The sequence below is a fragment of the Microtus pennsylvanicus genome, chromosome 1, assembly GCF_037038515.1.
Source record: "Microtus pennsylvanicus isolate mMicPen1 chromosome 1, mMicPen1.hap1, whole genome shotgun sequence".
In the NCBI taxonomy this organism is placed as follows: Eukaryota; Metazoa; Chordata; class Mammalia; order Rodentia; family Cricetidae; genus Microtus; species Microtus pennsylvanicus.
The window spans coordinates 168,664,985-168,683,607 of NC_134579.1; the positions used below are offsets into that span (position 1 = coordinate 168,664,985).

Genomic DNA, 18,623 nt, shown 5'->3' on the forward strand with positions numbered 1-18,623 from the left:
TGTCTGTTAGGGCTGTCCACAACCATCTGCTGCGGCAAACAAGCTGTAGCAGAGCCGACCAATGCGATGGCTTGTGGAATCACAACATCCCACTCGACTCTCACTGGGATGACATTTCCCATCATCCCAATTGACATTCACAGGAATGACATTTCCCATCATCCCAATCGACATTCACAGGGATGACATTTCCCATCATCCTAATCGACATTCACAGGGATGACATTTCCCATCATCCTAATCGACATTCGTGGGGATGACGTATTAAGTCAGCTCTCACAGTGGCAATGCCTCCCTTCACTGTAAAAATGTGAAGGTTTCTGGATTATGGGCAACATCGTTTTAGTGTTTAGTATATTTTATGATTTTATCTCCTTGAATATCAGTATTATAATGTTTCTATCATCCAGCTCATTTGATTAATATGAGTTTCCACCGTATGTTGACTACATATATGTTTCCATGTAGTTTTCCACATGGAAGGGGTTTTTCAATCATTATTTTCTTTGAAATATCAAGTCTGCTGTTTTGTAACTTGATTCTAAAGTACTGCTGCGTTTAGTGAAACATTATTTCCTCCTTCAGCCTCGGCTTTAGAAATCGGTCTATGTTTGTCAAAGGTGGCTGTGTGGTAGGAGGAGGAGAACATGAGCTTCTTACTAGAATCCGCCTTTGCTTGCAGCTGTCTCGCTTGATTGAGAAGGTTGTCACTTTCATCCTTATGGTAAATGATCTGAGTGTCAATTCCGCTCACAGCCTACGAAACAAGTGGTGAGAGTGGGTAAAAACAGTTGGAGAAACGCCAGCTTTTTACAGTTTTCGGATTTAAGTGAAATAATTTATCTGCTAAATTCCAAGCAAAATTCACACAGCTTCACTTCCATAGCTTAGAATCAAGAAGGAACACAGAGAGGAGAGAACAAGGTCTTGGCATTTCCAAAGTAAGTCCCTGTCCCTACCCTAGGACAACTCAGCCAAGTAGGAGAAGGCTTTGGCCAAGGCTTGAACTAAGTGCTCTCATAAAGAAAGCACCGGATAAATAATTTTGAATTGAGAGGAAACTAGAAAAAGAGGGATGCATCCTAAGACATCTTCTGCATCACAAGACACTAGCCTAAAAATGTTTTCTTTGGAGACTTTGGCAAAAAGGAAGAAGACACACAGAACAGTCAGAGAACAAAAACAGCACCTGCCAAGGAACTCGGATTTGCTAACGGTGCTCAGCCGATGAACTTGCAAACCCAAGTCTTATGTGTGGCACACGATTCTTGCTTCTTAGTGCTCCTGACCTTTCTGACATTTTAATTTTTCATCGAAAGGTCAGGGGTTAAGGGATGATGTTAGAAAACAAAGATATATATTCACACACACATATACATGAAACACACATTAATGTATATTATACTATGTATAATGTATTATGCATGTATGTTCTAACACATACACACACACACACACAAAAGCAGAAGGGGACTGTTTAGTGAATAAGGAGAAGGAAGTACAGTAGCAAATAAGAGCAAGGCATAATGATGCTTTTTGCATAAAAAACAAGAAAGACCATAGGAATCTGTTAATAAAACAAGAGAGAGAAGAAAAACCAGAGTGAGGTGAGGCCATAAACCAACAAACCCTGAGGTAAAGGAACACTCACGTCATAAATCCGATCGGTGATATTCAGAGCAAGTGCTGCTGTTTCATTGGCTTCGCTGACATAATTGGCAATATTTTCATAGACATTCGATGCATCCAAAGCCTTCTGCACCAGTCCGTTCATGTCTGAACTGTGCAAATTTCTGTTAATAAACGCATTTGTCACTTTTGCTTCTTACTTCTGTAGGAAATGGGGTCCCACTCAGGTCATCTAGACACTTCTGTGATCACAGATGCCCTCCTTCCTGTTTTCCAAAGTCACCTGTCCTGGAAGGTGTGCCCGAGTCTCCCTTCCTGGGGGCACACACATTATGTTTGCATTTGTCTGCCTGTGCTGTCCCCAACATCTCATCCCATTCTGGCTTCACAGCAGCCGCTGTTGGCAGCAGTTACTGAAAAAGGTAACGGTGATTTAGGAAGAGTCCCCTGTAACTCTTCCTGCAAGGATGGAGGGACCCAGAGATGTGAGCCTGTTCCACCTTGACTGGAGGTCAGAGAGTTTGAGCTTTTTTTTTTTCTCTTTCAAAGTTGTTGACAACAGGTGTGGTTACACACCCTGACCTAGGTTGTGGTTACTTGGGTTTTGGACATTAAGATGGCCCATAGAGGTGGATCTGCTCCATGCTGACCAAAGGTCAGAGAATTCAAGACTATTCCTGCTCCTTCATTTTCAAAAAGGAGGTTTGACACAGGGAGTGGCTGCCTACAGGATACTTGGTCTATGATGGATTCGTTGTAGATCCTGCCCAAAACATCTACTGCTTTACTCGGGAAATAATGGCTCAATGTCTCAAGGATTGACTGTTTGTCCTTTGTGTCATGTTAAAGCAGTCCTTGCCTTCTTCCCCCACTTCTGTATTGGGGTATAAAAGCGTATGGAAATTAAACACGGGTGAATTCGGTATTCCATATCCACTGAGTTGCCCCCCCTCCCGTACTATTGTACGTCTCTGTATTCCTTTCACGTCTCTGTTTCTTCTACCTAACATTTCTAATCCACACGCACCTACCCTGGAATGTATGAACCTGTTGTGACTGCACCATGACAGAGGTGCCACGCCAAAATGTGGCTTAAGACACAAGGGTTTATTTAAATTGTGCAGGTCAGAAAAAGGCCTGAAGCATGTGGCTTGGTCTACTCCTTACCAAGTGGTTACTCTCTATAACAGAGATCCAGCCCCCCAGAGAGGTTTCAGAGCTTCCAGATCACACACACTGGTTTGCCAAAATTAGCCTGATTCCTCAGGCAGCCTCAATTCAGTCTAGCATCCCCTCTGCCCTGAAACACCGTGCTCTCTGCATTATCCCTTCCTTGCTTGGGTAAGGATCATGGACTGTGTACCAAGAACCTATCATATATGGGTGTTCTCGCATACAAGGGCTAATAACCACACATCTAAGGATTCACCCTAGGAATAACAAGGATCAGCTGCGTAATGACCAGCAGCATCCGTGCATCTCTTGAACTTTAGGATTTACTGTTATACTGTTTCTGAACTGGACTCAGAAACCATGTATGATATTTAGTTTCCTGACCAATACTTATGTTCTCTCTCTCTCTCTCTCTCTCTCTCTCTCTCTCTCTCTCTCTCTCTCTCTCTCTCAGGGTCTCTTTACATAGTCCTGGCTATTCTGGAACTCACTACACAGATGAGGCTGACCTTGAACTCAGCCTGCCTCTGCCTTCTGGGTGCTAGAATTAAAGGCCTGCACCGCCATGCCTGGCTAACCAATACTTCTTTACCCTTTATTATACAATCTCCATTCCCATTTCATGGCTCATCCTAAATCTTTAGTGTTTTCCTGACTCTCAGCTCCAGCAGCTTCTCGCTTCCTCTCAGTCTCAAACATCTACAACTTGTATCGCTTGGTTCATCAATACCTTGTCCACACTGCTGGGCACTGTAGCTCCTACCCGGGTCTTCTCCAATCATAGAACCGATGAGTACAACCCACTCTTTCTTAGCCTCCTCTATCTGGCCCAGATCCAGTTTGCTCTCAGGCTGAGCAACTTGCTCCGTGCTTACTCAGCTACTTCTCTCTTTGTTCACATCCATCATTAGCCAATTTGCTCTGTAGCAGGGCTGACTCCCCCACCCCACCCCCATGGGTACAGCTGGGATCCACAAAAATGTTTCATTTGAACTTTTTAAATCAGCAGGAAAAAATAAAGACAATAAAATTATCTTGTCTCCATTATATTGTGATCATGATACAGATCTTAATTTTGATGGAGAAAAGGATCAGCCATGGTAAGAGTGTTGTTATATGGAAGTGATTCCCTTCCAAATGCTCTCTGCCGTTCCCCCCTGGAACCTGTTCTTAGAAATGGTTCCAAGAATAAAATATGAAGAAAGTAAACAAGAAAAAGGACATCATGTCTGTAATCCCAGCACTCAACAGGCAAAGGCAGGAGAGTTTCAGACCAGCCTTGCTGCAGAGTGAGACCCCAAGGTCTCAAAACAAACAAATACAAAGAAGCACCTAAAATGCACAGAGCTCTGGATTTGATCCCCAGCAATGCATAAAACAACACAGCAGCCCCCTCTTGAGATTCCATCCCAGCCCTGGGAAGGGAGTGCAGGAGGATCAAAAGTTCAAGCTTTAGCTGCACAGAGTTGGAAGACAGTCTGGATTTTAGGATACTTTGTAACAAAACAAACCAACTTAAGCTGCTCCCTAGCAGGCAAAAAGAGGTAAAGGAAAAAAATGTGTACACCAGACAGATGTTGAGGAATTTTCAGCCTTTACATTTTAAGGGAGGAAGATCTACAAATTTTGAATATGTCAGAGAATCGATTGAGTCAAAAACGTGACGTCAGGGTGACCAATACTTGTGGCTGGGGTCCACGTGGGAGGCACAACAGCTTCCATGGAACCCTGCTTGATGCCAGGGCAGAACGGCATTTAGAGACGCTTGCTGTGTGCACCCGCCAGTTGAATGTGCTTCTGGTAAAGATGAAGGAATGATGAGAGAGCCAGAGGGTGGCTGGAAACTAATAACTGACAGGCGAGCATCAAAACTGGCATTTGATCTAAGTCCCTTTTACTGCTTTCATAAAAGGCACATTTCCTAAGGGCACAGCGCCAAAATGAATAACTGTAACACAGCCGCACTGCCAATTCTACAGACTTCCATATTATGTCCCCTCCTCTCCTTCTTTCTTCTCTTTTTCTTCCTCCCTCTCTCCTCTTCCTTTTACCTTTCCCCTCCCCCTCTCCCCGCTTCCTTCCTCTCGTATTCTTCCTTCCCTCACTCAGTCTGGATGTTTGAAACTTTCGGTGAACAGGGGTAGAAGGATGGCGTGTGTTTTGAACAGGCGTTAATCTCCGGTCTTCACCCCCGACCTTTCAAGGCATGTGGTCTCTATAACAATCTCATTATTTGCCTATTTCAGGGTCATGAATCCAATTCCAGTCTTTCGGAACATGTCGGTTAACATTAACTGAGTGCCCAGAGGATGTGTGACTCTTTTCTAAGGGCTGTGAGGGAAATTGCCAATTGATTTTTCTCTTAACTCGAGTTAAATCAAACATTTCCAGCTGGGCACTGCAGAAAGCTGAGCATTTACCAGACAGTTCTATTCCTAACTCCCAACTAGGGTGGATTATGAAATTTGGGTATGGAAAGTAAATATTGCCTATGATATAAGCGGTGATGACGGCAGAGTTAGACATTGTGAAGGGTTTGACTTCTTGCCGCAGTCATTCCACTAACAATTGTGAAACAGACTTCACTTCACTTGCACCCTTGCCTCAAAGACCAAAACAAAACAAAACATGTCTCCCAGAAACAATTGCAAAAAAAAATGGTGATTGTCTCTGAGGAAACAATTAACAAAAAAATCAGCAACCAAACAGAGTTGCCCCCCTCTCCTGGCCCCCAACCTACTTGCTTTGTCCTAGAGACTCTGGAGTGGACACTGAACACAAAGGGCTCCTCCAGACTGCGAAAATACTTGCATTTCTAAACCTCCGACATTACCTGCTCAGCTCCTCGGCTTCTTGTTGAAGGTTGGATGCATGGTCCATCGCTTCTTGGACTAAGTCTTGACTGAGGTTACTTAGGTTGGAGCGTTTTCCCTGTAGCTCATTTGTGGCACCATCTATTTCTGCATAAATTCCAGATGCATTCTAAAGACAAACAAATTAAGAGTCTTGAGTTTAAAGAAATATAGGACATTTCCCCCAGATAACAACAGCATTGGCCATTTTCCTTCTTGTCAACTTCAGGCCTTACTTACTGTAAGGAAGATTTGCGTAACCCTGCACCTTCACCCCTTTTCCTACGGAGTGCTTCCTCATCATTCAGACCTGCTCTATTTCCTTTCCAAAACAAAAACTAAACCTACAGCTTCCGTTACCCATACATCCTGTTAGCGTTCTACCTTTCAATTCCCTTTATAGCAAACCTCTCTGGGGAATCTACCAGCAGGAAACCTTGCTTTCCAGTATCCAATTTCTAAACGTGTTGGAAAATACATAAATAAATAAGTAAACACAGAGACCAAGCATGTTACCTCATTTCTGTGCGCTGAGGGGAAAGCATGCCTTCAGATCTCAGTCAGCAGGTAACTGGTACTTGACCCAAGGAGTACAGTTAGCCTACCTGGTCAGGCAATGTGACTATCAGGGGCCCTTGTGCCCAAAGAGCTTCCTTACGGAATAACACAAGGAAATAAGTCATCTGCCCGAAGCTTCTATCCAAAAAAGGGTGGAGTTGAGCAGGGCCTGAACAATTCTTACTAAATTTACCAATAAAGCAAACCTCCCCTTTTCACAGGGCCCAGTGGTTTGCCTGTGTGGTCAGTGTTTCCCTATGAGCTGAGTCTTTCTTGCTTTTTATCCTTTTCTACCATCTTTCAGGGAAGGTGATGATTACTGCCTGGTCCTTCCCAGAATCAGCCCATTGCCTTTTCCCTGCTAGCTCCCTTCTTGTCTGGTTCATCTTTCTCTACTGATTTAATCACATTTTTCTCCACTAGATCTCACAGACCAACCTTGTCTAACGGGTTGTGTGTGTGTGTGTGTGTGTGTGTGTGTGTGTGTGTACACCCTGTACATGCTGTTTCCCTGATCTGGGCTAGCTTTCCTTTCTAGAACCCACTTGGAGCTCCACTCATCCTTCTGAATTCAGCTCAAGTATTGCTACCATTCTGTAGCAACTTCTGACTTCTTGGGTGAGCTCGTGTTTCCACAGGTCTCTTATCTACTGTAACCACTGTGCATGATTATTCACTAATATTATAAACCCTTTCTTGATATTACACACTCAGGAATCAGTAGCTGAGATGAATTTGGTTTGATTTCTCTAGACTCCAGCACAGTTTCTAACACACGAGATTTATTTCTTAGAGGCTATATTAAGCCTTTAGCCATTTGGCTGGTCACATTGCTTTGAATTATATAAACAGAAAAAATACCACAGGCATTCCATCTTTGCCCATTATCTCATTCTTCCTTCAACAAATGTCCACTGTGCTACTAGTGTCCCCCCATCACTCTTGAAGAGAAGACCACACAGTCACTGCCTTCAAGGGTTGCAGTTGGGAGTCGGGGGCACAGATAGCAATGATCCCTTAAGTGGGTAAACTAATTTTAGAAAGCTAAAGACATTTTGAAGAAACTGCAGTGCGTAGAATGGGGTGGATAGAGGCTGGGGGTACAGGGACCTTTTGGATTAAGTTCTCACAAAGATGCAAGTCATTTAAAGATCTAAGGACAGAAGGTGCAGAGGCCTTGTGTGAGGACTATGTACGGCATTTAGCATTTGTGAGAACGAGAGTTTGCTGAGCTGCTGAGTAGCCAGTGAGGAAGACAGCAAGTTAAAGCAGCCAGGCAGGTGGGTGAGCAGTCGAGTGGTGTCCCCTGGGTCATGGTGCAATGTGCTTCTGGTTTTCAGGGTCCATAGAAGTTCAATAGGAGAAACAATAGAGTTTAATTAGGTTTCAAAGTGATTTTTCTGGTACCGGATTGGGAATGCATCTAGAAGGGCCACGGTGGTGGCAAATGCATCTGTTGGCGGCTTTCTTTGCCACTTTGCATGGGGCAGCAGGTGGCTAGAACTGAGGGGTTTAAACTTTGCCACTTTCACATCTAAATCTAGGTTTCAGTTCTCGGAGAGGGTCAAAACAGGTGTCTCTCCCAACAAAGGACCGATCGTCAACAACATCCTTACTTAGGGACAAGCCTGAGTGAACCCCACAGTTTCTCAAGGACATTTCAGATCGAGGGCCAACATATCTTGTCAAAAAGTCACCCAAATAAAGGAGAACTCAGGCATGACTTGGGATTTTGGACTTGATCAAGTGGGTTGTGCCATTTCCTGAGATGTGGGCAGCAGGGTGGGAGGAGAGATTAGTTTTTATTCAGAATGTGTGAGGTTTGATTTGCTTATTATACAGTAGATGAAATTCTGATTTTGTAACACAAAACGCTACCTTCTGACTTGTAATGTCCAATAAGCAGTTGTCTACAAGGGTTTGGACAGTGGGGTCAGACACGGTGTTGCAAATTATAGAATCATCTGTCTAACTATTCTCTAACGCCATCAGAGCCCATGACGTCAGGTAGGAGAGACTGGGGTGAAAAAGAGGGCTCCATACCGAATGCTAAGTCACTCATTCTCCAGAGCAGAGACCAGAGCATCTCAGAACCAGGTCCAGCTCAACGCCTTTTTTATGCAGCCCTGAGCTAAGAATGTATTTCTCACTTTTGAAGTGTTCAGCCATAGCAAAGAGAGCTGCACCAGGGGAGAATCCTGGAATCCCACGCAGAGTGGGTGGAGCCAGGAGACGGGGAGGGGCGTGGGGGGCCTGGAAGGCAAATCACAGCTGTGACTTGAGACATTATTTTCCCTAGGATGCTTAGCAGAGTAACGGGCAAAGATTAGAGGCGCTTGAAGATTTTTTTTTTTAAAACAAACCAACAATAGTTCTTTCAAAGGGCAGTTTTCTTTCTTTGTGCATGCATTTAAGAGCTAGGAGATGCGAGGGTTAGTAGGGATTCAACAAAGCTAAGAACTGGGTGCTAAAAGAGACTGGAGAACAAAAGCCCTGCGACCATGTTTCCGGGGCATGGGAGGAAGGTGCAGGAAGAGCAGCATCCAGAGTGGCTCTGGCAGCAGGTGGGCTGGCAGACCGAAGGAGGAGAGGTGGGATGGGGGGTTGCTGTTTGTTTTCAGTTTTCCAGTGATATAGGAAGCAAAGGCACCAGCCAGACCTGATGGGAGGGAGGCAGTGAAGAATTCCAGCAGGCCTGAGCATGGCAGACATTGCGCTGGCAGGTTTTGCTTTTACCTTTTTCTTCCTTGCTAAAAACCATTATATTACATTCCTAAAGCTAATCCCAAGGTCCAAGCCACTGACTCATTCTTGAGATAAAACAACAAGGTCCAACAATCAAAATTCATTATTTGGCTACAGGATTTACTACCTCACCCTAGCACAGACTCCCCGTTTTTCTCCTTAAAAACCTACTGCTGCAGAAAAATGCTTGGAGCTTGTTTGTTGTTGCTGCTGCTGCTGCTGTTGCTGCTTGCTCTCTGCCTTTGCAGGCCACCCCCCAACCCAGGTAATAAATTTCTGTTAAGAATTTGGTGTCTTAGTTTGTCCTGTATTGACTCTGAAGGGGGCAACCTCCCTTCCAGACAGGGTTTCTTTCTTTCTTTCTTTCTTTCTTTCTTTCTTTCTTTCTTTCTTTCTTTCCTTCCTTCCTTCCTTCCTTCCTTCCTTCCTTCCTTCCTTCCTTCCTTCCTTCCTTCTTTCCCCTCCCTCCCTCCCGTCCTCCCTCCCTCCCTCCCTCCCTCCCTCCCTCCCTCCCTCCCTCTCTCTTTCTTTCTCTATCTCTCTCTCCCTTCTTTTTGTGATTTTAAGAGACAGGGTTTCTCTCTTTAGCTTTGGAGCCTGTCCTGGAACTCGCTCTGTTGACCAGGCTGGCTGGAACTCACGGAGATCTACCTGCCTCTGTCTCCCAAATGCTGGGATTAAAGATGTGCCCCTCCCCCGCCCCCTGGCCATACAGACAGGTTTCTTACAAGTCACATTCAGCTGCTCTGGTGTAGCAGTGATACCTGGAACCCAGGGTTAGAATTTGTGTGTAAATAAACAGGAAGAGGTGTACTTGGGAGCTCAAGGTATTTTTTAGGAATAATTAGATTGACCATTTCAGCTGGTTCAGAAGGAAAGCAAGGAAGTAGAGATACAGGACAAAGGAGGAAGGAGGGGCTGATGTGGTTGGAGAATTGTTGAACTGGGTGCTCTAGGCTGAGATAGAAGACAGCACTTAGCAAGGGAAGGCTTGAGATGGATTTAGGAGAAGTAAGATCATGGATGGCAAGATTGGCCCTATGAGGGACAGCAGAGGTGGGCTGGAGGAAAAGATGGAAGTTAAAAAAAATATGGGGGACAAAGTTGGACTTCAGTAGCTGAAGAAGAATGATGTGGTGACCAGGTTGCTTTAGTCGGATGTTCTTCAAAGTAAAAACAACAACAACAACAACAACAACAGAAAAAAAAAAAAGAAAACAAGTGGAGTCATTTGTTTCAAGGTAGTTTCATTCATTGCATCTCATTAGAAAATTTCTATTTAAAAGTATGGAGCTACATTAGTACTTTTAATAGATTTTACTATGACGATAAACCATCAAAGCTGCTAGTCACATGTGGCTTTGAGGACTTGAAACGCAGCAGATTCATATGGAGTTGAATTTGTATGGCATTCTTTAGGCTCTACTACGGCATTTTCATGCATATATGCTGCTCGATTCTCTTCTTATTTGTCGTCCTCCCCTACTGCCCTTTTTTGTGGTCCCATCTGTCTCTGGTTGGCTCCCTTCCTTCTCTCAGGGTCCTCTCTGCTTTCTTAGAACACATATTTCGCTGCAGCTTCCAGTTCCCCTCTCCTTCAGATCTCCTCCTCTCCTCTCACAATCCCCCTTTCTATACACACATGTACACAAGTACACACACACACACACACACACACACACACACACACACACACAATTTTGTTTCCAAAATGAGAGAAAGCATCTGGCACTTGTCTCTCTGAGCCTGACTTATTCTCTCTCACACGATGGTCTCTGGTTTTAGTCATTCTCTTGCAAACATCATGACCTCATTTTTGATAGGTCTAGGTTGGTTTCATTTCTGATCCCTTGTGAATAATTTGGGATGTACAAGGATCTCTGTGGTGTGTTGACTTAGTCCTTCAGTTTTACACCAAAGTGTGGGATAGCTGGGCCATATGGCCGTTCTCCTCCACAGTGGCTGTAAAAGGCTACATTCCCGGTCTGCAGCGAATAAAGGTGCATCTTTCCTGACCTCTGGCCAGCATTTGTTTTCTTGATGACAGCCATTTCGATTGGCATGAGATGGATTCTCAAAGTGGTTTTAATTTGCATTTCCTGATAGTTAAGGAAGCTGAACACTCTTTCCCAAGTATTTATTGACTGTGTGTGTATTTCTTTTGAGGATTGTATATTCCTTTCATTAGTTTATTTATTGACTGAACGATTTGGTTTGTTAAATAGCTTCCTAGACAGACTGAGTAGGAAGGAACTACAGGGTATTTTTAATACTTTTAATAGATTTTACCGTGAGCACACGCCACCAAAGCTGCTAGTCACAGCTGACTCTTGAGGGTTTGAAGTGCAGCTGATTCAGATGGAGCGGAATTTCTAACTTTATGAAATTGAAATTTAAGTAGCTGTGTGTGTTAGTAGCCGCTGTGTAACACAAGAAACTAGAGAGTCTCATCATCTGATATTATTTTATAATCTTACTAGTTTTAATTGAGTTGGATTACTCTGGCACTTAGCTTCTGTGCTAACTTGCTCTAAAGGCAAATCTGAACAATCCAGGTATTTCCTTACCTTTATTATTTCATCAAGCTCTTCAAGAGTCTGCCGAGGGACCATGAGAGAGTCTGCGGACATACTCAGAGAGCTGCTCACGACTTCCATCTGCGCCTTCACTCTCTCATATTGTTTCTGAGGGAAGGAAGAACAAGAGAGAGAGGATGTGACTGTACACTGTATAAGCAAACTGAAGACAAAAACTACAGGATCCTATCACTGGCTATAGAAAAGGCCTTTCACAAAATCTAACACCCATTCATGATAAAAGCCAAAGGGGCCCCATAGAAACCCCCCCAAAACCCATATTGTTGTCAAGACTATAGGTGGCTTCCACAAACTAATTGGAAGGTCCTTTCCTTTTGCTGAACACAATGCCCATACAACCCACTGAACGTGGAGAAATTGTGCTGATGTGTACTTAGAGCCTTCACCCCTACATGATAGAGTTTTTGGTGTAGGAAGGTACTCTGCACACCACCAAGAGAAACACAAAACCAACCCCACCATAAAACCTGTAATATATAATGATATCCTACCTTCAAGGTTTGCTAGTGCAATGGTGGTACAAAGTTTGTGGAAGTAATCAGCTAATATGTACTTTGACTTAAGGTCCACTCTGAGATGGAACCCATATCTTACTGCTTGGGTGATGAAAACCCTGAGGCTAGACAGCCCAGAGTCCTAGAGTAAACCAAATACTACTGTTCTACTTAAAGAATATAGGAAGAAAGTGACTCCCAATAACATTCTGCCATATTCATATCTCAGTGACTTGCTCAGACATTATCAGAGAAGCTTTCTCCTGCAGCAGATAGGAACAAATACAGATGTATACCACCAGACATCATACAAAGTAAGAGAGACCTTGGAATACTCAGTCCTAAGTAGGATGTTTCTATCAAATCCCTCTCTGCCAGGGCTCATGAAATCCTAAGGAAGAGGAAGCAGGAAGAGTATAAGAGCCAGAGTGGATAGAGGACACCATGAAACCAAACCCTCTAAATCAACATATTCTACCCACACTCGAGTTCACAGAGACTTAGGCAGCATGCATGGGGGCTGTAATGTTTTGTATCAGATGGGCTCCCAGAGCTGGATGGAGAAATGGACACATGCCCCAACCTGGAAGCCATCTCCAATTGATAGTGACTTGCAAATGAAAATTTAGTTTTCTCCAAGGGAGTCTCACTGGGGAAACAAACAACTCTTAAGGGTAGGCTGTATGCCCAGCAGTAAGCAGGTGGACAAGAGGGTGAACCCACAAGTATTAGACAGGAAATGTGCAACCGATGGATCTATTAATCTAATCCACGGGCGTATGGGTACTCCACATGGAGAACCCGTGTGTGCAGAGTTGAGGAAAAACCTGTCTTTTGGATAAGCCACTGCCAATCCTGTAGAAATCTTGTGAAATCATGTTTCTCCTTTCTGTAATATCCCAGCAGTGTATAAACCTGACTTTTCCTGTAGGGCAGTTGGATATACGCCCCCCCACGCAACACACACTGTGAAGACCTGGGGTGAAAGCATCCACTCAGTCAAACCTTTGTTCTCATAGATGGAATCTACATAAAACTAGTCCTTCATAACTTTCTTTATGGACAGGACTCATTGATAAGAAAGGAGCCCCAAATAGGAGGCATTAAATGGAGAGGCAGTATGTTTGCTCTAATAGCAGACTCAGGAAGCTGTGATCTACTGTCTTCTGCTCTGACTTAACAAGCTTCACCTCGGTTTCCATTAATAGCCCAGGAAATGAACTGCTTAAACAGGAAAAAGACCTGAACTGCTAAAACTAACTTCAGAGAGAAAAATTTTCACTTGGGTGCCCTGATGGAGTCAGAAAAAGCAAAGTCCTCAAAAGAGATTTCCTTTAGTTCAACCAGCTAAATGTTAATGCAAATCAGGTACCTTGCCTTCCTCCCAGGCCCTTGCTATGGCTACCAATATTGTGTTCCCAGCCATACCCCCTCTGAGATGTAAGGCACCTCCTTGTTTGTTTTGTTTTGTGTGTGTGTGTGTGTGATTCTGTGAAATGCATGTTTGATACTACTGTTGCCTATGGAATTGCTGACTTGTCTGTATGCCTATATAAACTGAAAACTTTGTGGAGAATGGCCATTCATTTATTCATCCCCTTCCTTCTTTTCTCTTTCCCCCAAGGAATAAAGAAACTTGCAGGAGGAATATGCTCCAGTCAGACAGTTTGCTCTACCCCTCAGATCCAATTAGCCAGGTTTTTGCCTTCTATCGGAATATTAGCTGGACCCTGAGAAGTTTAATGGGGCTTAACCCCAAAATAAACCTCGACAGGACAACAAAACAAACTCCATGAAATCTTATCTTATAATGTTATATCAGAGTATCTTCTTTTTAAAATATTTTAGACTTATTTTCTATTTTCATATATATACATATCTATCTATCTATCTATCTATCTATCTATCTATCTATCTATCTATCTATGTTACGCTACAGGTTCTCTCTCTGTGTATTTGTTTGTATGTATGAATGTATATATATTTATGTATATATACACATATATAATTTCCAGTTTAGTGGTTTTATGGGATTCCAGTGTGAATGAGTAGGTCTCTGCAGCTATAACTATTTATTGGGCTCTTGCCTTTCTGTTGTTTTGCTCTATTCTGGTGTGTTAGTTTTTATCTTATTATATATTATTTTATTTTATTATAAATTAATAAAATGATTAGAAGCCTGTATGTTTTCTAAGGAGAGACAGAAAGGGGGGATTCTGTGGAATAGTCCTTTTGTACATCATGAAAATGTGTTGCTCTCATTGTTAATAAAAAACTGATTGGCCTGTAGCTTGGCAGGAACAGATTGGGTGGGAGAGCCAGACTAGGAGGATGCTGGGAAGAAGAAGGGTGGAACAAGAGGAGGCACCATGAGATGCAGAGCAAGCAGGATGGGAAGTAGGTACTTGAGCTAAATAAGCCTTGGGGCAGCATATAGATTAATAGAAATGGATTAATTTAAGTTATATGAGCTAGCTAAAAAGAAGCTTAAGTTACTAATAAGCATTTATAACTAATAACAAGTCTCTGTGTAGTTATTTGGGAACTGGCTATTGGGACAGAAAAGTCCTAGTACAAACGGTGTTCCAATGTGGGGACCGAATTTCCACATTGGGTCTGAGAAAGCTTAAAAACACCCAAACCCAGTAAACTAAGTAAGAATGCCTGCCTTATGCTGGACACAGGTGTCCCAGTGCTTGGGGAAGCCAGTTGCCAAAACCAAGGTAGTCCTAACTATATTTAGCAGTTTAAAGGCTCATGCAGATGGAATAGGATAGAGATAAGCAGTAAAGGCAGATTCAAATGGAAAAAAAAACCCTCTAAATGGGTTACAGTGTTTAAAAATATACATAGGTTTGGGAGAGAAAAGAGAAAAGGTATATACAGTCATAGATTTTAAAAGTAGTTAAAAATAATAAAGTCCTTAAAAAGGAATAAAGTAAAACAAAAAATAAGCCACATAAAGATGGGAAATATAGAGAGTCTGGATTCTGTATGTTATTATGCTGTCTTTAGATTTTCTGATTGCTTATGAAGGAATGGCAGCTGCTATGACACATTGGATTATGAAAACTCATAGATTGAATCAATCTATATATTTTAAAAATGTCTTGACTTCAAAGTAGAAGTCAAAAGATGTTACTTTGGGGAAGAGGTTATGCTTTTATTTTCACAGGAGATAAGAGGCTGTGGATTCATTCCATGTTGATATAGCAACATGTTCCAGGTTTGGTCAGGGAAGACCCCTTGAAAATCCTGAGTACAAATATAAAAAAATAAATCTAGAACTACAGGATATGTGATGTATAATTTTACTTGTTCAAACATAAAACAAAAAAATCATCATCTTTAACTGACTTGTACACAACTCATATTTCATAGTTGTAATGTATGTTATATTTAAAAGTTTATGTAGTTTTAGAACAACGGGACCAAACACCAATTAAAATGGACAGCCCAGTGATCCAACATCTCAGAATACCCCTGTGCAGGAAGGATGGAGAGGATGAAGGAGGGGGATATGAAAAGAGACAGCTTAAAGTAAGAGCAATATGAGGGGTTAGCATAGAAGCCTAATATAGTAGAAGATCCCTAACATACAGACACACACACAGACAGATAGAAACAAACACACACACACAAACATACACACACCTACCATGGACAAGGCTATGGATTTTATACCAGCAGTACAATTAATTAGCTAATTGAATAAAATCGGACAGTATAATTTACTTTTGTTCATGACATTTTAAAAAATTATATTCCAAAGTACAGAATCAAATATTGCAATAAGGTTACATCCTTTCAAAACAATTTATTTTAGGAAAGACTAATAATATATAACTGAAATACTAGGTTTTAAATTCTGTTGGAAAAAGTTAAAATTTAATAACATTTAAGCACGCAAAAATAGAGAAAAGTATCAATAGTAGTGTTAGTAATTTGAGGGTCTGATTTATATTTGAAGGAGTATTTATAATTAAGAGAAATCAGTATATATAAATGTCCTTGGTTGTTGTTGTTGTTCTTGTTTGTTTATTCTGGTTTTTCGACATAGGGTTTCTCTATGTAGCCCTGGCTGTCCTAACTAGCTCTGTAGACCAGGCTGCTTTGAACTTGGAAATTTGCCTGCCTTTGCTTCCCTAGTCCTGGGATTAAAGGTGTGCACCACCAGCCTCCAGCTCCATGTCCTTGTTTTATTCATTTGTTAACAAATAAAGCTGATGCATGCAAGACATCGTGTTAGGTTCTGGGAGTATACAACTCTTGAAAAGCAAGGGCACTGCCCTTTGGATGCTTATGATCTTAGTGGGGATAGGCACACACACACACATGTACACATGCACATACACAGAGGATACACATCTTCACATTCAGTAATTAATGATGCCTTTGAAACTGGTGCATAGACTCTCTGCTAAATGTATTAAGGACATTTAATAATGTGTCTGTAGCTACACTTTATGGCTGTACTGGTGCAGAAGAGGGAGGGGCTCCTTCTGATGGTCGCCTTTTGTTTTAACTTTAGAAGGACTTCTCTTAACTTTTAGAAGGCTTTAGAAGGGCTGCCTGAATTTGTCTGCCAACATATGGTATGTATAAATAACTGAACATGTTTTTCATGGCAAAACTGCATCTGTGTGTGCATGCATATGTGTCTGTACATGGGAGTGACGTGCGAGCGTGGGTGGTTGCCCTAGTTTTCACAGAATTTTCAGTAGATGTAAGACAGGAAGGATGAAAGAACTTTAGTAAGGGGATGAGACATGCTACATCGTGAGTCACTTAGCCCAGACTAAAACAAGACAGAATTAGATAAGGATGAGGGGCTAATCCACGTGAGCAAAGGAAACAGGGGGAAGCTACAGGGTCTCCACATCTGGGAGGCAGCTTTGTACATAAATCAAAAAAACACTGTTGAAACTGGGCAATTTGCCTTTCTTACCAACACACTATTGAGGCTTCTTAAAATACTATTTTTGGTTAAAATTGCTTTATTACATTTATTTCTCTGCCTCTGTTTCTGTCTCTCTGTCTCACTCCCCACTTTTTTCTCTGTAGGTCAGAGGCTAGAAGACAACCTGCAGTCATTGGAACTCTTCCTCTACCCTATGGGTCCTGGTAGTTGATCCACCAGGTGGTCTGGTTTGGTGGCAAACACCTTACCCATTGAGCCACACCACCAGCCCTTCTTTTTGAGAGAAGGTTTCACTGTGTAGTTCAGGTTGGCCTGGAACTTGCCTCAACTTCCCCAGGTATGTACAACTATACCTGACTTCACTGAAGCCTTTCTGAGAAGAAACAGAAAAGGTCTTGAAATTGATCCAGTTGTAATCTGATGGAGAGAGAGGCCCGCAGCCTAGGAGGGCAGTAGATCATCAGTGAACAACTGAGATACAGGATAAATGGGCGAGTTAGAGACTTGGGACTTAGAAGGGAAAAATTTGCCTCAATGGGTATGGAAAAGTAGTGGGAAAGGGGTTATTTTTAGAAGGCAGTAGGATATTTTCCCATGGCTATTCCCACAGGCAGACACCCATGTGAACGACGTTCTGTGGGGTGTGCTAGAGACAAGTACAGTGCCCCCCCATGTCTTTCCAGGGCAGGAGTGGTGAGATGAGGTGTAAATCACCAGAGAGAGGACCAGGGCGACAGGGAAGGAGGCCTGGCTAATGCTAACCGCCTAATTAGGAAGAAGTGGGATGGGCTTAAAGTGCTGTGTGCTCTGCTGTTCTCTTTCTAAAATTTTGCTCATGCTGTTCATTTGTACTTAGTAGAAGGATTTGTTTAACCAAGCTAAATGAGGCCTGCCATCTGTCTGTGATCACCGAAATGCCAAATTCCTGGTATCCACATCCATGAGAGGATTGTAAAAAGATGTGCACAGGAAACGTTTAATTCGGAGCTAGATTGGCATACATTTGCTTTTAGAACTGAAGTCACTCCACACAGGCGACACTGTTCATTTACTGCTTATGACAAAGTCCTGACACACATCAGTATTTCCCAAATTCTAGCAAAGCAGCTGGATGTGACTGTGTATATACATTGGTCTCCAGTCCATTGTGCATGGCTCTTGTTGGCTGTGGAGATCACAGAGCCCTAAAAATGAAGCCAGTGGAGAATTGAGCACATTAACTCACAATATACTTGAATGTATTCTCTGGGAAAGGTCTATGCAGAAGATAAAGTACTTGCTGAGATCCACAGCTCACAGCTGGGAAAGAGAACCCAGTATGGTTTGCAAATACATTAACATGGATCTAAGCTTTTTTTCCTGTCTGTGATAAAATCTTACTTCTATGGTCAAGGGGACAATTCTATGATTCTCCTAAGTGTTGTCACTTGTCCTTGTTCTGGCAGGGGCTTCTCTGGGTTGCTAACCTTTCCCTTTCAAGACTTTCTGTACTCAACAGTTTGGGAGTCTTCATCAATGAGCCCCTAGACCCATTAGATGAGCCGCAGTGATGCTCTTGTATTGCATTCATCACAGTTTTGCTTCACGTGTCCTAGCTTGTCACCTGCCTGCACATTTGTTAGTGTGTGTCATGTCATGGCTAACATGATTTAAA

The 18,623-nt window shown here is 42.5% G+C and overlaps 1 protein-coding gene across 2 annotated transcripts in view; it reads right to left on the reverse strand.

Annotated features, from left to right (window-relative positions):
• Positions 1-18,623, reverse strand: part of Lama4 (laminin subunit alpha 4) — a 151,505-nt gene that overhangs the window by 57,723 nt on the left and 75,159 nt on the right. For both annotated transcript variants that reach the window (XM_075945457.1, XM_075945449.1), the window contains exons 12-15: positions 11,525-11,641; positions 5,636-5,784; positions 1,652-1,793; positions 661-757 (exon numbers count right to left, since the gene is read on the reverse strand). In XM_075945457.1, coding sequence (XP_075801572.1) covers positions 661-757; positions 1,652-1,793; positions 5,636-5,784; positions 11,525-11,641 — 505 coding nt within the window. The remainder of the gene's footprint in view (positions 1-660; positions 758-1,651; positions 1,794-5,635; positions 5,785-11,524; positions 11,642-18,623) is intronic.